Source organism: Hemibagrus wyckioides, linkage group LG17 (genome assembly GCF_019097595.1).
Source record: "Hemibagrus wyckioides isolate EC202008001 linkage group LG17, SWU_Hwy_1.0, whole genome shotgun sequence".
NCBI lineage: Eukaryota > Metazoa > Chordata > Actinopteri > Siluriformes > Bagridae > Hemibagrus > Hemibagrus wyckioides.
In genome coordinates this window covers 22,990,950-23,010,328 of record NC_080726.1, presented here as the reverse complement: position 1 = coordinate 23,010,328, position 19,379 = coordinate 22,990,950, and the positions used below count along the sequence as shown (strand labels likewise).

General features: G+C 41.1%; 1 protein-coding gene across 2 annotated transcripts in view; it reads right to left on the bottom strand.

The window, feature by feature from the left end:
* Positions 1-6,038: 6,038 nt before the first annotated feature.
* Positions 6,039-19,379, bottom strand: part of zgc:77784 (uncharacterized protein LOC402947 homolog) — an 82,556-nt gene continuing 69,215 nt past the window's right edge. The window contains exons 14-27 of one of the 2 annotated variants that reach the window (XM_058412862.1): positions 19,137-19,353; positions 17,803-17,921; positions 17,542-17,719; positions 15,010-15,225; positions 14,659-14,701; positions 14,436-14,572; positions 12,271-12,510; positions 11,748-11,850; positions 9,574-9,786; positions 8,178-8,305; positions 7,974-8,090; positions 7,750-7,887; positions 7,394-7,524; positions 6,039-6,878 (exon numbers count right to left, since the gene is read on the bottom strand). In XM_058412862.1, the coding sequence (XP_058268845.1) occupies positions 6,870-6,878; positions 7,394-7,524; positions 7,750-7,887; positions 7,974-8,090; positions 8,178-8,305; positions 9,574-9,786; positions 11,748-11,850; positions 12,271-12,510; positions 14,436-14,572; positions 14,659-14,701; positions 15,010-15,225; positions 17,542-17,719; positions 17,803-17,921; positions 19,137-19,353 (1,989 nt within the window). In that variant the 3' untranslated portion in view covers positions 6,039-6,869. The remainder of the gene's footprint in view (positions 6,879-7,393; positions 7,525-7,749; positions 7,888-7,973; positions 8,091-8,177; positions 8,306-9,573; positions 9,787-11,747; positions 11,851-12,270; positions 12,511-14,435; positions 14,573-14,658; positions 14,702-15,009; positions 15,226-17,541; positions 17,720-17,802; positions 17,922-19,136; positions 19,354-19,379) is intronic. The other variant, XM_058412863.1, reaches the window with a different exon arrangement.

Here is a 19,379-nt window from a genome sequence, read left to right as displayed (position 1 = left end):
GCAATACAAAAGTAAAAAGAGTTTGTGTTTGACTGATTAAAGGACATATTTAACACTAGTAGATACTGATTTAAGTTAAGTAGCCTTTATATATCACAAATACATTGATCAGGCATTATGACCACCTGCCTAATATTGCGTTGGTCCCTCTTTGGATTCTTCCTTCTATCAGAACCAGCATTAACAACTTCAGCAGTTTGAGCAACAGTAGCTCGTCTGTTGGATCGGATCACACGGGCCAGCCTTCGCTCCCCATGTGCATCAATGAGCCTTGACCGTCCATGACCCTGTCGCCGATTCACCACTGTTCCTTCCTTGGACCACTTTTAATAGATACTGACCACTGCAGACCGGGAACACCCCACAAGAGCTGCAGTTTTGGAGATGCTCTGATCCTGTGGTCTAGCCATCACAATAATACGTCTAATATAATCCCACCCACTAACCGGTGCCATGATGAGGTCTTATTCACTTCTCCTCTCACTGCTCAGTATGTTATACCTGATCGGTGTACATTACTGCACATATCCTATCCTTGGAGGGTTGGGGTCAGAGTGCAGGGTCAGCCATGATGCAGCGCGCCTGGAGCAGGGGGTGGGGGTGGAGTAGATTGGTGTTGGGAGATGGGGTTGGAGTTTGATGGCCTTGCTCAAAGGCCCAAAGGTGGCAGCTTGGCAGTGCAGGGTCTTTAACCCTGATCTTCCAATAAACAATCCAGAGTCTTAACCACTTGAGCTACCACAGTCCAAGATGGAAACAACCATCCGACTGTCAGAACTAACAACAAATATAGTTTCTTTCTTCATTTTCACTGGATATTAAACAGTCATTTATGGTTGTGTTGAATATAATTTTTTATTATTTACTGAAATTATATGATACTGAAAACAGACTGGTCAGTCAAGGACAATTGCTCTAAAGCAGAGAAGCTGCACATATTTGGCAAGCAAAAATATTAAGCATAAAGTATAAAATTGTACAATATTTCCCAAGTAATGGTTCGAAAAAAAAAACATGGCAGAAATTCTAAAGGTTAACAAGAATGAAACCAAAACACAATCCAGTCACTCCAGCAGAGATCACCGCTCACTCTCTGCAGTTAGCACTCTGTGCAGTTATTCTGCACATGTAATAGCCGGTAGCTTGACGTTAATGGGTTTGATGGTAACACTGCTAACACAGTTCTGGTATGAAACAGCGATTTTTTTGTTATAGACCTCTGTCTCGGATTTAACAGTTGCATAGTTTAACTAACCATCGTCTCCTGAGACCACTCTGAGAATGCTGTGAAGCTGTCGATTTTGAAGACGCTGAGCACAGTGGGACACATCATTGATCAGAATATTTCTTCATTTTCTTTCTTAAAATGTTCTGTATTCAATACCTTACAGTGGCATTACAGAACCATGAAGAACAATTTGCTGCTTCGCTGCACTGACAAAGGTAAATAACGACGTTAGCCACACTACTTCAAATTGGAAATGCATCAATAACACTGAACGCAAGAGTCAGTAGTTCATAGGTTGATAATAATGGGAGTCTGGGTTGTTGATGCAGACCTACGTAAAAGAATCCAGGCTCTTCATACAATAGCTACATGGCTATTGGTGATACCTGCTAGCTCCGGAGTCAAATTAAATCTAAACCCCAGATTGAAATTCCCTGCACATGCTTTTGAAATGTGCTCAAATACGATATTGAGTTATCATGTTTTTGGTGAATAAGGCTTCTTTCACACTAGGTGTGTTTAGTAGATAAAAGCACAGCCTGAAACTTCTTTTATGATGATTTAAAAAACCCTGCTCTTGTTATACACACACACACACACACACAGAGAGAGAGAGAGAGAGAGAGAGAGAGAGAGAGCGAGAGAGAGAGAGTAACCATAACAACATGAAGTCTTTTTCACCCACAATTTAGGTCTAAGCAGATTGGTCCAGATCAGAAGTTGGGTTAAATCAACCCATACAGGGTTAATCCATACTGGACTGGACAAGGCACTGCCTTTCAAATTGACCCAGTTTTTTATTTTTAGTCCATCTTTTTTTTTCTATTTGGTATTTAGACCTATGTTAGTGCTGTTAGCCTCTACAAAAGAGCTACACCATTAAAATCCATTGAAAGTGTGTTTATATTGGCTGGTTTAGACAGTCATTCACTAAGAAGAAATAATTCATCAGTTGTTGTGGAAATTGGTGAGGTTGCACTCACACAAGCGAAAAAAAGCCACTAAACTGCACTCTAGAAAAACCATTTAAAAATAATTTGTCACATTTTACATTCATTTGACAGCCTGACCCCCATAAAACAATTCCCCACATGTTTAATAGCATACAGGAAAACAACATGCAGAGATCCAATTAAGCAACATACACAGATCAAGCATAACATTATGACCACCTGCCTAATATCGTGTTGGTCGCTGACCCGACATGCACTGTGTATTCTGCAGTGGTGGGCCATCAGGGCCAGCAAGGCCTTCTCTGCTGGCCTAAACAGGAGTGATCTGAATCACTGACTTGCATTTTAATATATTTTTATGAATGTGTATTAAATTATTCCTAATAGTCTATTCTCTACATTTCATTGTTCTCTTGGGTGCGCTGCTTCCAGTAGTGTATATTTATGATAAGAGTATTTATCCAATCATATTTCAGCCAGTGGATGACATCATGTGTTGCCAGGGTGAAAGAAATCTTCCTTAAGGCCTTCAGAATAAATAGTGCAGGCGCCCTATAGCTTAAAATAAGTGGCAATGAAATTGTTACCTTAACCAATCAGATTTCGAGTTGGCGTCACTGGGGCCATCTAGCAGACATACGATTGGAGTAGTCAGAGGCAGCGAACCGCACAAACTAAATAAAATATATATAACTCAGTGGCTGACAGAAGTGAAGAAATCGATTTGGTCGCAGACATCCTTACAAATGCATTTTCAAGGCGGACTGTAATAAAATTTACTATTCCTTGTGAGGTCTGAAATACTGTAGACTAATTTCTTTTTTACTTTGCTATTTAATGGTTGATTAGTATCTATTGCCGTGGCGTCATAATGATGGTATAGAGGTGGATTAATTCAGGAACGACACCAGTGAAGGCCTAGGTGTGAAATGCACGGCCCACCACTATGTATTCTGACCCTTTTCTATCAGAACCAGCATTAACTTCTTCAGCAGTTTGAGCAACAGTAGCTTGTCTGTTTGATCGGATCACACGGGCCAGCCTTCACTATCCACGTGCATCAATGAGCCTTGGCCGCCCATGACCCTGTCGCCGGTTCACCACTGTTCCTTCCTTGGACCACTTTTGATAGATACTGACCACTGCAGACCGGGATCACCCCACAAGAGCTGCAGTTTTGGTGATGCTCTAATCCAGTGGTCTAGCCATCACAATTTGGCCGTTAGATCCTTACACGCACCAAACTTCTTCAAAGTTGTTCATCCTTCTCTAAGGTTTGTTGCTATTAATTTTCTAAGCGATCAGAATTACGGTATTCCCGGTACGAAAGATCAAAGCGGCCTTTATTCCCCATAGAATTCCATAAAAAATTTTGTAAATTGTTGAACCGATCAGACTTTCATTTTTCCATAGCAGATGATCGAATATCCCAAAATTTCCAATAGACTTGCATTCACGGAATCTTAAACATAACATATCAAAATGTTTGGCACAATGTAGAGAAGTGGGTAATGTGTATTCTGGTGATGTATCCACTCACCTCCAAAAGTATTGGCACCCTATCTGTCCACCTGCCTCCAGAAGCATTAGCACCCTATCTGCCCTCCAAAAAGAAGACGACTTGCTTCATCAAGCCAACAGCAAAGTGTGTCATGATCTGGTTAAAAGTGTTATACAAATAAAATGGAATTAAATCAAATAATATAATATCTAAAATAAAATATCATTTGAATGATCAATCATCCAGGCTTGCAAGTGGTATCTGAGCTGTAGTGAGCAGTTTACCTCTTCAACATGATCACATGTTACATTCACACTTCACATTAATTATGTCACACTTTTAAGGAAAGGATTAATAAATCATTCATCTTCAACTCCCGGGTGTCAACTTCTAATAGTAAGTATTCAAGAGGTGGCAGATGAAACTCATACAGTCACACAGTACAGAAACATGTACAGATACTCCATACAGACAGTAACCCAAACTGCTGGAGCTGTAAGGTGATACACTCTCATGCTGCTTGTCAGTCAGTTCTCAATACAGAATGTGATCTCTCCCATGCTTGATTTTCTTGTAGATTTATTCAAATAATCTGCTTCACTGTGGCTCTAACAGTAAAAAGCAACCACTTATCCTACACATTAACCTAGAGACTATCCCAGGGGACTCGGGGGACAACATGCCAACCCAGAACAGGGCACAATCATACATTTACATTTCTGACATTTGGCAGACGCTTTTATCCAGAGTGACGTACAAGAGTGCTTAGAAGTCTCTTTCAATGAATACATTAACACTGGTTCAATAGGGCACAGATTTGGGATACCGTCGGCGTAAATATTGTGTTGGGAGGGTTTAAGTATTTCAGGAAGAGGCCGTTTGAGACGGTCAGTGACTCGGCTGTACGGACACCTAGGGGTAGTTTATTCCACCACCTCAGTGCCAGAACAGAGAAGATACCTACCTGTATACCTACCTCTTACCCTGAGAGATGATGTGAGCAGTGCTAGTAGATCTGAGGGAGCGAGGTGCAGTGTGAGGAGTAATAAAAGCTTTGAGGTAAGATGGCACTGGTCCATTCTTGGCTTTGTAGACAAGCGTCAGTGTTTTGCATCTGATGCAGCTACTGAAAGCCAGTGGAGGAAACGCAGCGGTGTGGGAGACACTACAGACAATTTAGAGATGCCAATCAGGCTACATGAAATGTCTTTGGACAGGGAGGAGGAAACCAGACAACCCAGAGGAAACCCATAAAGCAAGGAGAGAACATGTATCATTGTACTCAGAGTGGAGCGGGGAAACGAACTCCATGAGGCAAAGGTCATACAATCTAAAGCTCTCACTGTGATTATAGATTTTTGTTATAAAACTGTAAAATGTACATTTGAGTGCATGTCCTAATAATAATAATGATACTATAATAAGACTATTATTAAAATCTGCATTTAAATTCTGTTTATTGCTCACTATTCAACCATGAATTAAGTTCAGGTTAATGCCACAAAGCTGTGAAGGCTGTAATCATTTAATATAATAACTCATATTTGTCTTAGCTGATGGATTTGTTTTGGATTACATTCTTTCGAGTGATTAATATGTATGAAATATTAATAACTGAGTTTCGGAAAAATTATATTTCATTCACATTATAATGATTATAAATAAATGCACTAATTCCGCTGTGAGCTCGATATATCAAGAGTTTCACATTAATGAGTCTCTCTATTTGCAAATTCACAAAATGTCAAGAGTTCCTAAAAAATAAAAAAAAACAGGATTTTCATGAATGCAAATTTTAATTGGTGGCCTTTCAGCACCGTCCCTGACGAGCACCCAGCCGTCCTGCTGTATTTTTTAGTTTTATACACAGTTAAGAAATGCTTTTTTTTTTTTTTATTGTAAACTGACCTTTCATAGCCAGAGTTATGTCTAATGTAATAATATCATTCTGTTGTTTTCAGATAGGATTCGGGCGAACCGGTCTGTTTATGTTGAAGACCGGTAGCAAAACGTTCTTGTTAGAAATGGGAAAAGACCTATAACTCTGAGCTTGAAGTGAGGAAAATATCCCTTCGTCTCCAGGGGGATCTTGTGCAGGCAGTGACGCACACACCTATTTGGACAAAAATAGGTTTAAAAATCCCACGGTGTTGGCAGATTTTGAGCGTTATGCCGCCTTTTGCGCCACTTTATTAAACTTCTGCACAGGAACATGCTAGCAAAAAGGTTGTAAATGGGGGGAAAAAAAAAACCCTGTCTTGTGCCTAAACTCTGCAGTGCACTGGAATGGAAATGTTCAGTGTTCATTCACTGCAACCAGTTCATAAAAGAAGAAGCCAGACAAACATTTATTTATTATTTTAATATAAAACTGTATTTCAATGTTTTCTTTATTGTGTTTTCTTGCACAATCCAAAATACTGTACGACAGAGGACAATTTCAATGCTAATGTGTTCAACACGGCCATGTCATTCATATAATATTAATATGCCCTGCTTACTTCCATTCAGAGTGTGTAACATTAGCACTTTAGCTTGCACAGTTCGGTTATGTGTGTATGTCAGCAGCGCGGCTCAGCAGGCGAGACTCATCTCTCCCGAGCGCATGACAGTTTTGCAGTGTGGACGGATTTGAAGCAGAGATGCTGGATTTTAAACTGCTGTACTATTCTACCCTAAAAAAACCGTTATGGGTTTTAGACGCAGAGACTCTAGTGTTACACAAGATAAACAGCGTGGAATTAAATGTAAACATCGAGGTATCAAGGTAAATAGAAAGGGAAAAAAAATACATTCAGAAATATCTTTGTCTGGCAAAAATCGGTTGTTGTTCAGTCACACACACACACACACACACACACAAAAGCATAGTTCAAAATATTAGAGGCATAAAAGCAGAGGTTCAACATAGGAAAGGAATCATAGAAAAATAACTCCAGAATAAAATAAAATAAAATAAAATAAAATAAAATAAAATAAAATAAAATAAAATAAAATAAAATAAGTAAATAAGTAAATAAATAAATAAATAAATAGCTTAAAGGAGGTGGATGGGAATCACATACACTTGTATGGCTCTTGTGTTCTACTGGACATCATTTGCAATAAAGGTTTATTGGAGCACATGGCACAGTAGGACACCGAGTAGAAATTCATCATCATCATCATCATCGTCGTCGTCTTCCACTCACTCGCTCTGCAAGCAAACAAACATGTGATGATTTAAACTGATGCCAGAGGACAGAAGACAGCGCAAAGATGCATGAGACGATCTCCTGCTTTTCACCACACAAAAACATAGTGATGATGTTTTGGCTAATCAGATCTTACTTACGTTACTCCTACTTGAGGACGTGTTTCTGTTTTGTCAATGAAAGGTCAATTATGAACCTTGTGATTAAATGGCCTTTGTGTTTGAGATCGATCTCTGCTCTACTGCGCCGTATGTTCTGTGTGAGTAAATACTGTAATTAACTAATTCAGGCCTATTGAACCAAGTAGTGTGTAAACACACAACACGCACACACACACACGCACACACACAACACGCACACACACACACACACACACATGCAGTCTTATATCTTCTTGTGTATGTAACTATACCATATGCCTGCTTTCAAGGAGTCTGGTTCAGCTGCTTGAAATTATTTCGAATTAGTCCAGACTCAATCATTCACACACAGAACTGTGCCCATATCCTCAACCCACCTCTTTTTTCCTCCTGGTGTGGGAAGCTGTGTAGGGACGAGAGCAAGAGCTGGAAGGTGCAGGAGGAGAACACTGACTGGACATGTGATTCCTGGACTGCATATTCACACTGTAAAGGATAAGCTCCTCATCTGTATATAAACACACACACGCAGCGTTTACACTCAAACACCATGCACTGAAGGAAAGGAAAGGAATCTGACCTCAGGAGAGAGGAAGCGCCTCTTTGTTTGTGACCGACTTTAAACATGAATAGACTTGTTTAAATTCATCTGGCATTCCTGCAGCACTTGACTGACGTTAGTTACAGAATGGGTGACTGACCCTATTAGTGAGTGTGTAGTAGGTTTTCAGACCTTCTGTGCTCCACTGGCTCGGTGTTCTCGGATCTGCCCTCCGTTCTCGGCTAGGCGGCTGTGTTCTGGTCTTCGACGCGGCTGCCGGCTCGACCTTAGAGCCTTCTGCGGGAGGGGGTTCAGGTGGCGGGGGCAGATCTGCACAAATAAGCAGTTTGTTACATGCACCCTACCACACCTACAGCACCTAATTCTGTGGAAATAGAAACATTTTGTCTCTCGACCTCCAGTTTTTGAGGTTTCTCTTCTCCGGGGTCCATCTCTGGATGATGGCTTTTTGGACCGTGGTTGCTCAGTGGGGGATGGAATTGATTTCTCACGCACAAACAAAGCGATCTCGCCTATTCAGGAGCATAATTAGAGAAAATGTAATACTATATTAATCCATGATAGAGTTTTGAAACAAATCATTCTGGTAGATTGTTTACCTTTCAAGTGCTGAGCCCTTTCCACTTGGCAGACATCTCTCCAGTGGCCTGGCAGACGGGGCAGGCTGTTGTGTGATTCCAGGTTGGTGAGAGTTAATTTGGAATTTGGTGCACATGGCCCCTTACTGCTAGAGGAGAACAAACCCAAGAAGATTTTACCAAATGACAACAATTACACTAAGGAACTCAAGTCTTGATCCTCAAGACCATTACCATTTGCCCAACACCCTTCTCCAGAGTGACTTACATTTTAATCTCATTTTATACAAGTAAGCAACAAGGGCCTTACTCAGGAGCCCAGCAGTGGCAGTTTGTTGGATTTGGGACTCAAACTCACAATCTTCTGGTCATTAGCCCAACACGTTTACCACTGAGCTACTACATGCCTCATTAGACCCAGCTAGCTCTGAGTGTGCTTAATTTCCAGCATAAACTTTACAGTTGACCCTGACTTGGCAGATGAAACCCGAAAACCCCTGGTGTACAATGTTTATTATAGTCCTTTTCTGGCCACTCACATGCATGGTATCAATAATTACGGCTCTCACAACAGGCGCCGTACATTCAGACTTTGTAACCGAATGCACATCGACACGCTCTGTAATTAAATGAATTATGGTACAACAACAAATGCCCTACAATTAATGATCCGTGAATAAGTAAGATGGATCACAGCTAGCCAGCCATTTTATAACAATGTGGCTTGTCTACATGCTAGCAAAACAATCCTAAGCTAAAAGGATATGGAAATCTACAGGCATGTACTCTCAGTGTTCTCTGGATTTTTATCTAACATCTATCAATAGCTTTACAACTATTAGAAATTAAAGAATTATGGGGGATATTATGATGACAGACGAAATCCCCCACTCCATACCCACAATTGTATTTCACATCACTGCTGCTGTGAACAATGGGGGTGTTTTATTTGACAGAACTGTCGCTGAAAAGCTGCATCAATCTACAGTCTGGGTTAAAATACTGGGCTAGAAAACAGTCACACTGGGTTCCAAGAAAATCCAAAATAATCTGCTTTGTTAGCAGCAAATGATGCCCTTATACTGATGTACTGTATATCAATATATCTTTCGAAACAAGAGACCATCCACCTCTGCTGTAATCTGAACAGCACACTATTACCTTTTTTTTTTATTATCAAAGTACAAAGTCTCAGAACTTGTGTGAAATACCAATTGTTCCTTCCTTGTTAATATGCATAGAGGGTACATTGCATAAACCCTTCATCTGACCTGCCTGTTCCCTAGCCATTAATTTTTTCATTAGAATGGATGCTGATTCAGGTTGCTAGCCATCTGGTAATGTTGGAGCCGGCCAGGAAGGACGCGGGCTAGTTTCGATGCTGACGTGTAGGTGTGTAAGCCGTAACAGTGTGTACCGTAGCAGTAAGTCAGGATGCTGCAAACGTGGATTAACTGGCATTAGTTCCTCATTGGGAGACGGGTTTAGGGTGGCTGTGAACGGCTGGCTGTAGGTGGTAGCTCGCCCACAGCGCTCCCCTCTCAGAGGCAACGTAGCAGCGTTCTCCAAACCCTCCATTTGATACGTCCTCTCCGGTAAAGGAGCACACCAGTCTTCTTCATCCTCACACCTGCAGGACCAAGAGACAAAGCACATATACCATACATCCATATCATAATAATCCTGAAGAGGATCCGGTTACCACAAATCGAAATGACCTGGATTACTGAAATTGGAGACCCATTTAAGAGTTTTTTCACCAAACAAACATTATAACAACCCACCCACTGAGACCTGAGGTAATTATCCAACAGCATGACAGAGAACCAGACTAGCAAATAAATGGATCAAGTATCAGAAGACCACAGACCCTTGGGCTGTTTGTGGATAGGATTTATGGGTATTACATATTGAACACTGCAACAAAAATCCTCTTAAACCCAGTCGATCCCAGAGGGCAACACTGCAAACATGATGTGAGGAGAGGAGGAAGTTAAGTTGATGTGTCTCATTGCACAGCGCACTGCCAGCAGCTATTATAAAGCGGCTATGCTCAGGTGGCCTGTGTCTCATCCTGCTTGTTCTCTTAGTGTGGCACTGAAGCTTAGACTTGGGCTCTAACTTCATTAGCTTCTGTCATTATAAGTTATAAGCTGTCACAATAAGAAGATAAAACGGGTCCTTTATTTACTCTCCACCTGCGTTCTGTCCACTGAGAGCAGTCCAGCACAAGGCTGGCTAATTAAGAAAGATGTCAAAAATAATCTGGGAGAAAAAAAAGAAAAAGAAACGACACGCAGCAAAGGGATACCACGTATAAACTGAATATACACAGGACTGCGGATTTTAGAACAGCATACAGTATTAAAAGTTATAGCGCATGAAGAAGATAAATGCACTATATAACCAAGGATATATGACTCCTGACCTTGAAACCCGTATGCGCTTCTTCCTCAAACTGTCACCACACAGTCGGAGGCAAAGATCTGTCTAGAATGTCTATGTATGATGCAGATTTTCCTTCACTGGAACTAAGAAGCCAAAACCTGTTCCGCACAAGAGGACTGCGCAGACCTCAACCCCAGTGATCACTTTTGGGATCAACTGGAACACTGTCCTTCTCGCCCTAACATCAGTGCCCGACTTTACTAATGCTCTTACGGCTGAATGAGCACAAATCCCCACAGCCATGCTCCAAAATGGAGCGGAAATACTTCCCAGAAGAGTGGAGGTCATTATAACAGCAAAGTGGGAATACATCCGGAACGGGATGTTCAACAAGCTCATGTGAATTTATACCAAGAGGACATTCACAGATATTTCTTCATAGATCTGCATAATAAACATATTTTTTAATATTAGTAAATATTAAATGTATATACACCGATCAAGCATAACATCCAGAGCAGTGAGAGGTGAAGTGAATAAGACTGAGTATCTCCTCATCATGGCACCTGTTAGTGGGTGGGATATATTAGACAGCAAGTCAACATTTTGTCCTCAAAGTTGATGTGTTAGAAGCAGGAAAAATGGACAAGCGTAAGGATTTGAGCGAGTTTGACGAAGGGCCGAATTGTGATGGCTAGACCACTGGATCAGAGCATCTCCAAAATTGCAGCTCTTGTGGGGCGTTCCCGGTCTGCAGTGGTCAGTATCTATCAAAAGTGGTCCAAGGAAGGAACAGTAGTGACAGGGTCATGGACGGTCAAGGCTCATTGATGCATGTGGGGAGCGAAGGCTGACCCGTGTGATCCGATCCAACAGACGAGCTACTGTTGCTCAAACTGAAGAAGATAATGCTGGTTCTGATAGAAAGGGGTCAGAATACACAGTGCATGATGGGTCAGGGCTGTTCTGGCAGCAAAAGGGGGACCAACACAATATTAGGTGGTCAGGTGGTCATAATGTTATGCCTGGTCGGTGTATCTTTTCTCATCTCTAAAATGTGCAATTTTAAGCATCAAATGTTCCCGAGTCAAAAAACTTGAGTGTTAGATTTGGAACTTTTGACTTCGAAACATGGTGCTGTTTTCTTAAGTCTTAATTCGTCTCTTGGCTTTGTGTAAGACAGTGCATTCTGTTGGGTCTGACCTGGGCTGCTGTCTCTGTTCTCGTGTATTTGGCGGCGGCAGGGACAGAACGTTGGACCAGTTATACGTCGCTGACTCACAACTCTTCTGCATTTCCACAGTAGCTGTAACAGCAGAGTACATTTAAAAAAAATGTATTTAAAAATGATATAATTATCTTATATGTAAAGGCAAGCATGGCTTATGTAAATATCTAATAACTTCAACCTTATGTTCAGATCAATTGCATGTTTAAACAAAATATCTAACATTTGATTTTTTACTTTTGAAATGTTTCATCCTTGAAAACATAAGGACATTGTTTATATTGGATTTTACAGTATATTGCAGAGACAATGATCAAGTCAGGACAAGGTATATATATAAGATTATAATCTTGATATATCTGGAAAAGAACATGGTTATTTTAAAATAAAGCCTGCAATTTTACTGCTATAAGATTACACAAGATTGCTTGGTTCAACAGGACATACTGCTATAAAGTCAATAGTGTTAAGACAGAAGGTGAAATGTATCCACAGTACCATCGCCCGTCGTTGGGTACTGGAGTTGGGCGTATTCAGCTGAGCTGAGGTCAGACTGTAAGCTCCACTGGTCATGGTCAGGTTTGGACAAGACTGGCGAGCTGGTGTAGAGGTCATGTGAGTAAACGCTACTCAGGTCATGCTGTGATTCGCTAGCTCTGTCTATAGTGCTGTAGATGGCGCCTTCGTTGGATGTAGGGCTGTATGTTTGGTTTGGCCTCAGGAAGCTTGTCCCTGCAGCTGGAGAATAAAGGAAGAGAAGAAAATCAGTTTTGAAGTGGAGGTCAAAGTCAGTGCTTGATGTGATAGGGGACACATTCTCCTTGGTTTAAAATATGGCAAGAGTTGTCTCTGCACAACCGCTAGCCTGCTTGTCCATCCTTTCTCTATTACAGATCTGTGTTGTATATAGGGATGTTGTATATAGGGATTACCTGGAATGAACTGATGATATGTTCTAAATGGATGCATACACTATATCGCCAAAGGTTTTGGGACACCCCTCCAAATCATTGAATTCAGGTGTTGTTTTTCAGCACTTGGGCTTGATCCCTTAGTTCCAGTGAAAGGAACTCATAATGCTTCATCCAACAATTCGGATAATTTTTTCTCAACTTTGTGTGAACAGTTTGGGGATGACCCCTTCCTGTTCCAACATGACTGCACACCAGTGCACAAAGCAAGGTCCATAAAGACATGGATGAGTGAGTTTGGTGTGGAGGAACTTGACTGTCCTGCACAGAGTCCTGACCTCAACCCCATAGAACACCTTTGGGAGGAATTAGAGCGGCGACTGTGAGCCAGGCCTTCTCGTGCAACATCAGTGCCTGACCTCACAAATGCGCTTCTAGAGGAATGGTCAAAAATCCCCATAAACACACTCCTAAACTTTCCCAGGATAGCTGAAGCTGTTATAGCTGCAAAGGGGTGGGACAACTCCATATTACATTCATGTGCATGTAAAGTACACAATAAAATAAAAATTAAAAATGACATTTTACATGATGTGTACATAATTCAAATATAAATCATTCATATCAAGCATTATAGTTTATACTTTCATGTGAGTGTGAGTGAGTGAACAGATATAAAGCTTGCGGGACAAAGACTCCCGATGTTCAGTAAAGATGCAGCGCTCATTCTTTCATCCAACTGTTTGTTTATTATTGTTTAAATTAAGCTACTAGTCTGCTCCAAATAAAACAAAACAGCACTGAACAAATCTCTAGTTGAGGCCAATTATGAATTCAAGTGATGTAGGTGAGGTTGAGGAAATGTCAGAGCCAGAATTCAGACTGCTTGCATGTCTACCTTTGTGGCGTTTTTTTTTTTTCTTTCATGTTTCTGAGGACATAGTTACATGATTTATATTTAATAAAAAAATGACCAGGTTTAAATCCAAACACAGATAGATATAGGGATATTCACAGCACTAATCAACAACAAGAAGAAGCCTTTATTTTTGTCATTTATACATTTCAGCACAGTGAAAATTCGCCTCCGCGCATATTTGCACGTCGTGGTCAGAGCGCAGGATCAGACCTATGGAGCTCCTATGGGTCAGAAAGGGTTAAGGGCCTTGCTCAGGGGCGTAAACTTGGCAGCTTGGTGGTGCTGGTACTTGAACCCTAACCTTCTGATCAACAACCCAGCACCTTAACAATTTAAACCACCAATAAATAGCAAAAAATAACAAAACAAATACTAATTCAGGTATGGATTGTGTCAGTGAGTTAATAATGAAATATAATAACCAGTCAAATATATTCAGAATCTAGTAAACATTCAAATCTGCTATGCAGCATTAATTAGGCTGTTACATTAGCTAGCTAGTTCATTAGCACAGCTAGTTTAACACTAACCATAATGGCAAGTACCAAAGCCATCAGCGTAACCCACCATCATCCTTAAATTATAAAGAATTACTGGAAAAGGTTAAAAAATACCATCACGGTCATTGTTACGATGTGAGACAGCATTAATTAGGCTGCTACATTAGCTGCTAGGTAGCTACTTAGTTGGTTAGCACCGCTAGTTTAACACTAACCATAAGTCCCAAAGCTATAAGCATAAACCACCATCATGCATAAATTATAAAGACTTACTAGAAAAGGTACAAATAAAATACCGTCACAGTCATTGTTATGACGTGAGAAGTCTCTTACTGTTGCAGAACCTGTCTGTGGAGTCGTGTTTGCCAGTGCAGCAATTCATGGAGTCTTTGCTCTGGTTGAAGTTGTTGTTTGGCCAAGAATCCGCCAGCCAGGGATAGTTAACCATGTTGGATCCAAGCATGCATGGCCTACAGAGACAAATCATTACATACGTTTCAACAGGATACTTTTAAAAGGCACGTGAAAAAAATCTAAGCAGATGGACTTTGCTTACCTTCCGTTGCTAAGTCCTGCGGTGTCACCGTTGGAGAGGCCGACTGGGAAAAAAACGAAGGTTAATACCATTCATCTTTAACTCTACTGAGAATACGAGTAGGTAAAGCAAGAAAACAGGTTAAAGCATTATATTCATGCCGGAAATTAAGGGTACAGTACGATTCGTTAAGCTCTCTGAGAGATTTGTTCAGTCTTTCATTTTATTGCACACAATTTTTAGTGCAAAAACAATGCTGAACAGAACAGATTAAAGGTTCTGACCACCAAAATTGGGTCAACATTTTAAAACACTGGAATTGTTTTCTGGCAGAAAAATAACAGCAGTGTGGTATGTTTCGTTTCAGGATACCAGCAGGTGTGTAGGCAAAAGAGGTGGCATAATGGCCAAGCTCTTTCCTTCTCTTGTGTCTGCAGTAGATCCAGGCACTGAAGCCCATCAGCACCATCCAGCAGGCTGAACCCAGAGTAGCAATAAAAGCTGGCTGTCTGAACAGTACCGAGATGTGCTCCGAAAGACTGCTGCTGTCATCATTCAGCACAGGCAATGAGGGTTCGCCCACAGGGGCTTCAGTAAGGGAGAGAGAGAGAGAGAGCGAGAGAGAGAGAGAAGAGAAAGAGAGGCATGAGGATGACAGTTTGGCTGTTCAGTGTCATCGAGTGGAAGGTATGACTGAATGTTATGTTAGATTTGTCAGATATATGGGATTCTAAAAAAGATAACAGCACTGACATCAAAATAGCTGTGTCAAATTAGTGATACTGTATGTCATACAGCGCAGGAGAAGAATTCATCATTTTCTAACTCTAAATCTAAATTACAGCACGGTTTATAAGTAATTTAACACGCATTATGCTAAAGTGCAGAATGTCAGCTTTAATTTGACGGCAAATCCTGTGATGCCGTGGATCGTATTCAGAAAACCGCATGTGAAATAAGGTTCAGGTCAAGTAATTGATTTCCATTCCGCAATCCGGCTTCATGGTATTCTATAGCAGACGGTCTGCTCTTTAGTATAAAAGTCAGTTAAGTTAATGTATTTAATCTCTGCTGGTACAATAGTGAGAGTTTCATTAGTCTTCAAATGTCAAAAATGAAATATGATCCAATCAGGGTTTTTTTTTTTCTTTCTTCTCTCTCTCTGGTGTCTGGAGAAGTCTAGCTAACTCACATTAGATGGACAGATGGCCTTGTGTGACCACCAACATAATTAGCAGCTGACAGTAGAACTGACACTTCAATCACACTTTGCTTTCCAACAGTAGGGGTCATCTTGTGAGGAAAAAAAAAAATCACAAGAATGGAAATAATCAGTAATAGCCGCCCCGCACTGTTAGCACTGATTCATAAGTGAGCTGGTTTGATGCTTCTAAGAAAAAATCAGATGTTTGATGTTTCTGATCCACTGACTACCAGGGATTTCCTAAAGCTCATGTCAAATGTGCATTATTTTCCTTGGAGGCTATTCATGTATGCTTGTTGAACGCGGATTCCTCTTTTTATTTGAATGTGGTTGTATGTTAGGTTTATTTACACAGATCAGGCATAACATGACTGTGAGCACTGACAGGTGAAGTGAATAAGACTGATGATCTCCTCATCATGGCACCTGTTAGTGGGTGGGATATATTAGGCAGCAAGTCAACATTTTGTCCTCAAAGTTGATGTGTTAGAAGCAGGAAAAATGGACAAGCGTAAGGATTTGAGCGAGTTTGACCAAAAGGGCCAAATTGTGATGGCCAGACCACTGGATCAGAGCATCTCCAAAACTGCAGCTCTTGTGGTGGTGTTCCCGGTCTGCAGGGGTCAGTATCTATTAAAAGTATCCTTTTAGCCTTGTAATTTTTGATCTGCTGCTAACATCTTGGTGCCAGATACCACAGCACACCTTCAGGGATCTAGTGGAGTCCATGCCTCGACAGGTCAGGGCTGAATTGGGCAACAATATTAGGCAGGTGGTCATAATGTTATGCCTGATCAGTGTATATATTTTAAAAAGTTATATGTAAATAAGTAAAACAGTTATATATTTCACAAAGAGAAAATGAACATGCTAAAAATAGTAATTACTTAATACTATATCACTTATTACAGAGTAAATTTCACCACAGTCTACAAACAGGGCTGGCACAGACGCTCTCGCAGTCAACATCATCCTGACTGTGTCCATCCTAATTATGTATGCTTGGTTTAGCGCTGTATAAAAGCACCTTTTAATCAGTTGTTTATTTGTGAAGTACGTCTCTCACGTCTGTGACATTCACCGAGCCTGTCTTTACGCTCCTGTGTACCCGATTTCTAGACTAAATATATTCCGTTCTTGAACACGGTTGTGCCTATCCTGTTTGGATCTTGATTATATCCTGATTGATCTGTGCTTGTTTTTGACCTTGCGGATTTCCCTAACGTGTATTGGATCATTTGCTAGCTCTTTAATGATCCTTGTTCCTTAGATTTTGAGTGGTTTTCCAATGTTATGAGCTCAATAAACGGCTTACCACCAAAGGTTTGTGTTTGCGACACCAGATCTAAATGAAAGTAAAAGGCACTAAAAGTGAATAGCTTTAAGTTTGGAAACCATCTGACAAAAAAAACATTTTGTTACAGGCTGAAAATTAAGCATGCAAATGAAAAGATCATCTAAAATGTGCTCTGAAATATTGTGTCTCATGAAATACTGATCCACGTTAATCTGACTTGCTCGTGTAGTAAAAAAAGCATTAATATCACATATCCCAATCTATCAAAGTTCATCTGCAGTGCAGTTCAATGAACATGATGAGCAATTGGGTAGGAAGTTTCTCTCGTTCAATCTGTAACATCCAATAAATGTCACCCTGAGCTCCAGAGGCAGCTGTCAGCTGTCAGGGGGAAGGCACTCACTGATGAGAATAAATACTGGCTCGCTGGGTTCTCCAGCTCCTGCGCTGGTCACTGCAACCACCTGCACGCTGTAGAGAATCTCAGGCACCAGGTCATTCACCAGCACGTGGAGGACTTCACTGCTCACGCTTTGGTTTAACTGCATCTGAAGTCCAGACACATTCCCTACACACCACACCTGCACGGGACATCAGACTGGCACTCAGTATCAGGGTCAACGTAATGCAAAAATGGGGCACGATGGTGAAAAGAGTTCTGTACCCTGTACTCCAAAATGGGCTCATCCTGGATATCAGTTATGGGAGGCTCCCAGGATACTTGCACTGTGGAGCTGTTATCCAACTGGACCACAGTGACCGCTTGAGGAGGGCCACTTAGCACTGAGAAAGTAGAAAAAAAGAAGTCTGATTAAATCCAAGTCATTAGTGATCCCTCATGCTCTGCTCTTTACAAAGCAGTGAATGTCCCACTTCATCTCGTTCAATTCTACTGCAACACAATTGTATATTTTATGCTAAAATTCTCAAAATAAAATATTAATTTATCAGCAGGATTTATGAAACTAAGCCTGCATGGATTAAATAATAAAAGCTAGTGCAGGGACATACTCAGATCAGGCATAACATTATGACCACCTGCCTAATATTGTGTTAGTCCTCCTTTTGCTGCCAAAACAGCCCTGATCCGTCCTGCACTGTGTATTCTGACACCTTTCTATCAGAACCAGCATTAACTTCTTCAGCAATTTGAGCAACAGTAGCTCGTCTGTTGGATCAGATCACACAGGCCAGCCTTCACTCCCCACGTGCATCAATGAGCCTTGACCACCCATGACCCTGTCGCCGGTTCACCACTGTTCCTTCCTTGGACCACTTTTGATAGATACTGACCACTGCAGACAGGGAACACCCCACAAGAGCTACAGTTTTGGAGATGCTCTGATCCAGTGGTCTAGCCATCACAATGTGGCCCTTCGTAAATCTCACTCAAATCCTTACACTTGTCCATTTTTCCTGCTTCTAACACATCAACTTTGAGGACAAAATGTTCACTTGCTGCCTAATATATCCCACCCACTAACAGGTGCCATGATGAGGAGATCATCAGTCTTATTCACTTCACCTCTCAGTGATCATAATGTCATACCTGATCAGTGTAAAGCATTCTTTGGTTACATCCCAATCATTTGCCACACTTTAATAATGTCAGCTTGCAATATAAACAGCGTTTTACTGAACAACTTCAGTCGAGGCTTTGAGCCAAGCTCATGAAGTTCAAGCTTCAACATTCCTTTTAACTTTTGTTCCGTTTTCATTTTGCCCCAAACACTTCGTTAAGAAACCTGTCCCGAGGTGACGTGAGCCATCAGAAAAAAATGTTCACAACTTATTTCAATAACCGCTGGCTTAGAAAACCCTACAGCTCCAACCCTGAATCCTGAAATGAGGTTAGGGTCAGATAACTGGAGTTGGCATCCATGGACAATACAGGAAGCGGTACAGTGTAGGTTCAGGGAACATTGTTCCTAGCTGGAGGGTATCTGGTACACTCTGAATAAAACCAGAAAAGGAATTAGTTAATATAAAAAAACATACCTTCCTCTGGGGTGCGAAACACTACTAGCTCACTGTCAGAGCCCTGGAACTCTTTGAAGTAGGGTCTCATTTTGAGCTCGTACTCTGTGCCTCTGCGCAGCTCTGATAACACTGCTGTGTGTTTGGACCCTGCCTTTATGTCCTGAACCAGCCAGGCACTGCCCGACGGCCTGTACAGCAGCCTGTAACCCTGAAGGTAGTAAGGCTCACGCTCAACCTGAAATAACACAACACGCTCGTTGT